This window comes from Asparagus officinalis, chromosome 9 (genome assembly GCF_001876935.1).
Source record: "Asparagus officinalis chromosome 9, Aspof.V1, whole genome shotgun sequence".
Lineage (NCBI taxonomy): Eukaryota > Viridiplantae > Streptophyta > Magnoliopsida > Asparagales > Asparagaceae > Asparagus > Asparagus officinalis.
Genome location: NC_033802.1, coordinates 5,693,276 through 5,702,466, shown reverse-complemented (window position 1 = coordinate 5,702,466; position 9,191 = coordinate 5,693,276). Strand labels below are relative to the sequence as shown.

Below are 9,191 nucleotides of genomic sequence, written 5' to 3'. Positions count from 1 at the left end.
CTCTCAATCGTCTTAGTTGTCCTGGATTTGTTTGAATTGACCTTTATTCTATGTAGACCATTTGATGTCTATAACATTACATTTACTGTTGAAGTCTGCTTCTTTGAGATGTTGCTTCTTTAATTAAATAAAATTTATGATTGTTTTTCTACGTTTTACAAATAGGAGAAAAAACATGGTCGCAAACCCGATCCTATTGAGATGTTTTATATAGTGCACAAACGGCGAGATGAAAACAAAAGTTGGATAGATGATGCATCGGAGGAATTGGCGGTGAGTTTGAAATTTAATAATTTGTATTTAGACAAGTAATACATGTAAAAAATTGTTTTACTTCATATTGTGTCCATTTTGGTTGTTGAAGTGAATTCTTTTTTCAGGTTAAGATCTCACGGGAATTAACGAGTTTGGTTGAAACCCATGGCGAGGAAACATCAGAACTAAGGCAACAAGCTTATGTAGCAGCAAGGGGTTTAGAGACTCGTGGTAGAGTTCGTGGTTATGGAAGAGGGGTGACGCCAGACATGATTCCTTGGGTGGCACAAACTCAGCCAACATCTTCATCACTTCGATCACGTACTGGGCGAGCATATGCTAATTTGCAATCTCAATATTCAGAACTTGAGGAAAAGTATGAGCGACAGCAAAAGGAGTTGGATGAGTTGAAACAGATGATCACTTCAGGGAACGCACATCCGCATCAACAATCTTCCTCCCAACATCAGTCTAACTCCCAGCAGTGGTCTTCATCCCAACAACAGTCACATTCCGAACAAATTCCGACATCTTGCCCATATCCACCATATCAGCATCGTCGTCCGCGATCTCCTTCCCAAAGAAGTGTATGGGAGCAATGTCGCAAATATATTTTGTTCAATTGCAGCGAAGTCTCTCCATTTCTAGAGTGAGATATTTTATTAGATGTTTAGCCCCTTTTTTTGGTATGTCTAGTTCATTAAGTGAATTTTAAGTTCACACTTGTCTGTTATGGTTAACTTTAATAGAAAAAGGATGGCGGAGTTACGCAAAATCCACCGACGGAAAACTGTTCGAGAAGTAGAGAATTTGAGAAATAAGGAATTTCCTACTTGGTTCCAAAACCATGTAAGTTACAGCTTTGTGTTATACAATTATCATTTTTTGTTGTAGATTTTTTATAATATATAATTGACGTTGTTAATTATTGTCTCAGGTGAATGATTTGCATGCAAAAGGTGATTCTTCCGTAACAGAAGATTTACGTCGACTTGCTAATGGTCCTAATATGACTGTGAAACAGTATAAAACCTGCATTGTTAATGGTTGCAGATTCCGGATTAAATCGGTTGATGACAACCATAAAAATCAAAATTGTGGAGTCTTTGTTTCTGCACAAACCTCAAGTTATTCTAGTGTGAGGGACAACAATCCGATTACCGGTAATGTTGACTACTATGGAGTTTTAAAGAATATTTACGAATGTGATTATGGTCTTCCTGGAGAGCCCGAAGGTCATGGATGTAAAGTGGTGTTATTTGATTGTGATTGGGTCAGCAACTCTGGGAAGAAGCTTGATAATTATGGTTTCACCTTAGTGAATTTCAAACACTTGGCACACAACAACGATACATTTATAACAGCTTCACAAGCTGTACAAGTGTTTTATGTTTGTGATCCAAAAGACATGGATTGGAATGTTGCTGTTAAATTAAGCCCGAGGGATTTCTTTGATGTCATGGAGAGTGATGATGGATCATCAAGTATGTCCAACCCATTAAATTCAGATGATTATTATGCCATACCAAATCTTGATGATCGGGCACTAGACGATGAGGAATTACAAGTTAGAACTGATATCCGTGGAACCTTTGTTAACAAGCAGTTACCACTACCAGTTGCTAATGATTCTGTAGGTAATGAGGAAGAGCTTGAGGGTGATGATGAGGAAAACGAAGATGATGAAAGTGAGGACAGTGAAGAAGAATTGTATTAGTAGATTTTGTGATTGTATTATTAGTAGAATTGATTCTTTTGAAATTGCACTTGTTTTATTTGTTATTCATTGGATTTACTGCTCATGCATTTTTTTGAAAGTGTTTAGTTAATAAATTACTGAAAAACTTGTGAAGTTAGATTTGATAATTGATGCCATACTTTGTGTTTGGGATTTTTTACTATTTAGATGAGTAGAGTTGAGTATTCTGCTTCCAACGAAGAACACAATATAGAAGAGAGTACAGGGGAATTTGATGGCACTCATGATGATAATGGTACGTGTTTTCTTAAATTTTTTGATCAGCTCTTTAGTTCTTCATATGTTGTTATTTCATATTCTAGTTTTATTTGATCAATCTTAAACTTGTGAATCTTTTCCTTTCTCGGGATATGTTGCACCAAACGAGCCATATCCGCATGAACCATCTTTACCAACAAAATTTAAGTAAATCAGAATGCAATAAATTGGATATAAACTAATGGCATTGAAACATCGATACTGTATTGTCGGATGCTCTTTGAGCTGCTGCTGCAGCAGCTCAAAGAGCTGCTGCTGCTGCTGTTGCAGACAGCTCTTTGAGCTGCTGCTACTGCGCAGAAATGAGAAAAATGTAAAAGCCCCCGTGTCAATGTGCACATGAACGTACACTACGAATTCAAGTCCAGTTATATACACTCATACCCCATTTCACGTATACAAGGTGTTGGAAAGGTGAAGAATCGTTTCGGATGCCTCGAATGAGAAATTTGCTAAATTCTCAACATATCGACCAAAACCCTGGTTTTAATATTTATTTATCTATTTTATATGGTTATTAACTTTAGTGTATGCAGGTCAAACGCAAAAGAAAAGAGGGCGTGGTTATGACAAGCCAAAGTGGGGAAAATCTGGCAAGGAGTCTATTGCATTCACAGAGGATGGATTGTGCGTTGACCCCAAGGATGCCCAACTGTCTAGGTACTTAGGTAGCCTAGCAAAAAATTCAAGGTTTCTTCCCCTCAAGCCTATAGATTGGCGGTTGCATGATGATACTACCATGGATCATGTGTGGAAAACAATATATGTATGATGTTCTTGAACACTTTTAGTTTTAATATGTATTGAAACATATATTATAACACTTGTAAATGGTATAACACTTGTATGAGTGCAGGATACCATAGATTGGCGGCCTGAAGATGTTCCCAATATTCCTAAAATCCGGCTTGTAATGTTGCAGATTGTCTGTGATAGGTGCAGAAACTATAAGGCAAGTTTAAAAGCTAAGTATTACACTCCCTATGTTGGTTTGCCAGAACGATTCTTGTGTGGAGATGATCGTGTAGATCGCGACCAATGGCGGGCAATGGTTAACTATTGGGACACTGATCCAAAAAATAAAGTAAGTACTACCATCCATAATATAAACTTACGATTTCAAATTAGGCATAAATTTCTTATTATGTTGTGCGCCTCAGGTTAGATGTAAGAAGAATATTGAAAGCCGCAAGAGGCAAAAAATGAATCACACTGGTGGCACAAAGAGCTTCGCACGACACATGGCTGATTACGAAGTTAACACGAGACCTCCTTTTTTTCTTTAGACTGTGATGTCGTTTCATAGAATTTGTCATGTTTTATTTTGTGTTTGGGGAGCATTGAGACATCAGGTACTCAATACAATAATACTCAATGAAACAACTTCTGAAGTAAATAGCAATTTGAACTTCAGAATTTGTCAAAATTTTAACTGGTTTGAATTCTAAATCGGGTCACTGGAGTTAGTCAATTTGGTCTTGTTCCACCATGAATCTGGGACAATGGAACCTGAGTCGTGGTTCGCTATAGCGTCTCATGAGCCCGACTTCTATGGTACATATGTACTTCTTTAGTTATGCTTATGCCTGTCGAACTCATTTTGATCTTGCCCAATTCAATCCGTCAAAAGGCAGTAAACTCTAATTTCATATGCACATATGATCTTATTTAAACGAATGAAAACATTGATGTGACGGAGTTTTGATGATGTGTCAGAGGGTTAGGCATAATTCATAACTAACCCTATAAACCAAAATTGAACCCAAAATTTCCCCTACCAACCAAGAATCCTAATCCACAAAAAAAGCCGCAATTTTATTCCTGTTTTAGTTTAAATGAATCCTAACTACCTTATACACATCATCTGCACTTCGCTAACTAAACATTCCAATCTGGTAATTTAGCTGAAAACTATTGTATTGAAAGTACAGATGTACTTCTTTAGTTCTACTTATGCCCATCAGATTCACTTTGACATAGTCTTACCCATCGTAATGTGTTTACTTCTTACTTATGTGTCAGTAATGCCGTTTTGTTTTCTTGAAGATATATCACCTTGTCAGGTTTCCTTTTATTCACCTTAGTCATGTGATTTGATACCTAGTTGTTAAATATCTCTTTTACATATGTGGGCTGGTCATTAACTTTGATTGTTTTATGCACTTTATAGTGTTAAGGAACACTGTAAGAAGTAACTCATGGCAAGAATAAAACCTCAAGCACTGCTAGTTCAGAGCAAAAAGAAGAAGGCTCCATCATGATGGACCATAATCTAATAGAACACAATTGCTTGCTTCTGACATTTAATATATAATTTGGTATTCCAACACCATGGACCATAATCTAATAGAACACATTTATATTGGTCCCTACTTCATCCCATCCTACACTGCCATGTACAGAAACTAAGAACAAAAATCTAATACATTGCTACTGGTGTCTAATATATTGATTTCGTACTCCATGAGGTCCATAACAGAGAGGCTTAATGCCGCGAGTGTATTATTGGCTGGCAAGTACTAGCTCGGGTACAACTGTACTAACCCGGATCATTGAAGACACACGCTTGGATTAGCGGTTGAGGGGTGATGAATATTTTGGTTTGATTGCTAAATCAGGACTGTTTATTGTGTACTTTGGTCTCTAAAAATTGAGAGAACCTGCTTCTATTCAAATATCAGAGTTGTGATGTATTAGGATTTTCTCTTAAAGTTACATTAATGTCTATGCTCTCAATCGTCTTAGTTGTCCTGGATTTGTTTGAATAATTGCCCCAGATATAAAATATCTTCAATCCCATTATTCTATGTAGACCATTTAATGTCCATAACATTACATTTACTGTTGAAGTCTGCTTCTTTGAGATGTTGCTTCTTTAATTAAATAAAATTTATGATTGTTTTTCTGCGTTTTACAAATAAGAGAAAAAAACATGGTCGCAAACCCAATCCTATTGAGATGTTTTATATAGTGCACAAACGACGAGATGAAAATAAAAGTTGGATAGATGATGCATCGGAGGAATTGGCGGTGAGTTTGAAATTTAATAATTTGTATTTAGACAAGTAATACATGTAAAAAATTGTTTTACTTCATATTGTGTCCATTTTGGTTGTTGAAGTGAATTCTTTTTTCAGGTTAAGATCTCACGGGAATTAACGAGTTTGGTTGAAACCCATGGCGAGGAAACATCAGAACTAATGCAACAAGCTTATGTAGCAGCATCGTCGTTCGCGATCTCCTTCCCAACAACACTCACCTTCCCAGCACACTCCGACATCGTACCCATATCCTCCATATCAGCATCTTCCACCGTATCCGTATACATCATCTTCGCAGTTCTACTACCCCCATCCATACCAGCCACCTTTGTACCACCCAGTGCCACACCCACCTGGAGAGTTTACAGCAATGCTCAATGATTCAGATTTTATGCAACAGATGATGCCACCAAATGATAGGAATGACAGGGATAAAAGTTAGATATTTTTACATTCATTCATGTTGAAGGTCAATTTTGTTGGTTATTTAAGTTATTGTTAAGTACTATTTGTTACACGTTTTTAAGCAATTTTGGTACATTATTATGTAATCAAATTGGATTGACTTCTTATTAATCAAAATTATTCATGTTTCAATTATTTTATGTTTGTTTTTCAATTTAATTATATGAATTAAAAATTAATTATTTTTTTCGGATTTATTAAAAAAATAAAATATTAATATCAAATTTAAGATATTAGAGGCAATTATATTTGTACCTTAAATTAATACATTTATTTTAATTCCAACTATTTGGGGGCAGTTACATCTGTCTCTAATAAGTTATTAGAGGCAATTATATTTGTACCTTAAGTAAATATATTTATTATAATTCAAACTATTTGGGGCATTTATATCTGCATCTAATAAGTTATTAGAGGCAATTATATTTGCCTCTAATACTTTTTTAACTAAACCGGCTGACGTGGCGCATTGAGTATTTGGGGCGGAAGTTTGTGCAATATTGCCCCTAATAACTATTAGCAACACCACTTTTAGGTGCGGATACGAGTTTTGCCACTCATGTAATTAGAGGCATATAATTCCATTTATTTGCCTCTAATTAAAATAAAAGTGACGAAAATAATTGCCCCTAACTCTTTTTTTTTTTGTAGTGATGAGGTGGGCAAATCTCTCAGTGGTGATTCGATTTTTTTATAGTTTATTTGTGATTTTTTTAGAAAATCACATTAAATTGAATTTTTTATTTTGACTCAACAACTCAATTTGTGGTCTCAATTTAGTTTTATAATATATTCTTTTCATCGTTGTACATATATATTTTTGCCCTCACCCCTCCGCCCCTCCCCCATGTTTAAATCTTGGCTACGCCACTGTTCAGAACAATGCAATTCTTCACCTCTTTTAAAAAAGGGATTTGTTAATCATGACCAACCACAAGCAACATATGCTATCTGTCTCTCTCTATTATATATATATAATATGTGTGTGTGAGGAGAACAAGAAAAAAATAACTAAATTTCCACAAGAATCAACTAACGTCAATCTGGCAGAATTTCAACTTTCTTCATTTTTCCTCTTCTTACTTAGAAAATAGTAACCTTTTCCTTCCTCTTGACAACCAAGCAAACCTAACATTTACCCTCTCAAGTGCACAACTCTTCAAAACGTACGTAATCACATGAAAGAATCCGTTCTCACCTTCACTTCTCTCTCTCTCTCTCTCTCTCTCTCTCTCTCTCTTCTCTCTTCACTTTAGTTCAAGAAAGCAGACACAAAGACTGCTTTGCATATATAAGAGCTACATGGAACTGACCCTAAAGATTGCATACATTTTCTTGGGAGTACCAAAACTGCAGTTTTCATTAGCTAGTGCTCTGCCTCTCTCAAGGGTTGGTGGTGGGAGTTGATGCTGCTTATACAAACTTAGTAATGAAAATGACTCCTCTCTCTATAATAAGTTTTAATGAGCAAAATTTTGATATCAAAGAGATTTGCGTACCTGTTCATCTCTTGGCCGGGAACTTTAAATTTGGCTTTACATGCGGTATATGGTGAAAAAAGTACGGATTTACTGTGGAGAAGATTATAACAATTTGGTGTATCCTATATATGCTCATTCACTCCTAAGTCTAGTCAAAAGAAAAAACGGTACAGATTTACTGTGGAGAAGATCATAACAATTTCAACCTTTGTTGTTTTTTGTTTCTCAGAAGGTTTCACTAGATTGGTTCCATCTTTAAGGTCCCAAGAAATGATAGTGTGTCATGAAAGGTGGTTCCATTTTAATGTCCCAAAAAACTTTCAGTTTCTATTTTATGTAAAGATTCTTGAAACATTTTAATCTAATCTCATGTGACCGGTAGATCTTTACGGTTTACCTTCTTGATACCTCCTCTTCATTTTTGTTCTCTTTTGTTTTTAAAGGTTAAACCAAATATGGAAAAATAGAAAAGTAAAATATAACCCCTAAATTTATAGAAATTTGCACTCTTCACCATTAAAAATGAGTGACCAGACAGCCCCTAAACATGGGGTGAATTTCTCAAACAAACCCCCGGGCTTGGAGGTTTATTTGTTAACTCTCTTAATTTTTAAAATATCATATCGTCACTGTAAGTGTCAGTGTTCTCAAAAAATCCACATTAACTTTCAATGTTTTTTAAAAAGTTTCTGAAAGTGTGAACCAAAAACTTCCTCATGGATGATTATCCTTTTGTTGTTTATTCTGCAGTACATTTTGTTTTTTCTTTTGGTAAGTGGGACGGAACAATGAAGATGTCTCCTTATCGGTGACGGCAATGCCCTCTCCCGGTAGTTCACATCTTTCATTGGTCCTCCCTCCTTCACCTTACATAGTGCTTGTTTATGTAAATTCTTATCCTCCTTTTTGCATATATACATGAACAGGGCTTCTGGCCCTGTTTTTTCTTCAAAAGAAAAAACTTCCTCATGGATAATTTTACTCACCTATATGAAAAATGTAGTTAACGTTGTTAAAGATGCTTTTATTTAGATCATAGATATTTTTCAGCCTACCATGATCAACTTTACACGTCTGACTATTCCTTAAAAAAACAAATTAAGTGCACATCTGGCCGTATTTTATGTGACGTGGCAAATCTTGATTGGTGTCCATAGGTGCATAGAAGTGTTAAAGAGGAGCTAATGAGGAGCAACTTAGGATTTTCTGAAATTGAGGGGGGGCAAGCGTTAGGCTGGGCCGGGTCGGCCCATGAGCTAGTTCGCTCTTGAGCTCAGCTCGACCCGGCTCGGTGCAGGATGAGCCTGATTCGGCCCACTATAGTAGTGGGTCATAGGACCATGCAAAGTTGGCCTCTATAACAAGTCGACCGACAACTCGCTCAGCCCATAGAGCCCCGTGAGCGAGCTAGACTTAAATGTAAGTGGTCCGGCCCGCTGAACTCATCTCGTTGGCTCGCATATAAGTTGACATATTTTCTTTATTTTTATTTCCTTAAAGTTTGTTGTAATTTATTTTTATATTTTTAAACTACTAGAAAAATTAGTTGTCATTAGTGGAGTAGGACTTGCTCTAAACCACTTAAAATTTGTGTGTTTGCAATGTTTCTCGTTATTATTCTATACAATTATACAATTTTATTTTATAAAATTATTTTTTATTTCTATAATTATTGCATTGTTAATTATTTTTATCATGTAATTTTTAAGTGTCAAACAATGCTTTAAAACTATTTAAAAAATTAAAAACCATTTACAAAATCTAAAAAAAAATAAAAAATATGACATGGTAGGTCAGGCGGGCCGACACATGTCATGTCTAGCTTCGTTTAATCTTGTCCTGTGAGCAGGCTGGGCTGAGGTCTAAGCCCACGAACAAGCAATACAACACGGAAAGCTTGTCTCGTCGCGAGACATGGACCGTCTCATCCCG

General features: G+C 35.9%; 1 protein-coding gene across 1 annotated transcript; it reads left to right on the top strand.

The window, feature by feature from the left end:
- Positions 2,137 to 4,356, top strand: LOC109823120. The gene is made up of 4 exons (XM_020389406.1): positions 2,137 to 2,249; positions 2,809 to 3,038; positions 3,129 to 3,356; positions 4,204 to 4,356. Exons 1-4 carry the CDS (start codon positions 2,162 to 2,164, stop codon positions 4,354 to 4,356), a joined length of 699 nt encoding a protein of 232 aa, XP_020244995.1. The 5' UTR covers positions 2,137 to 2,161.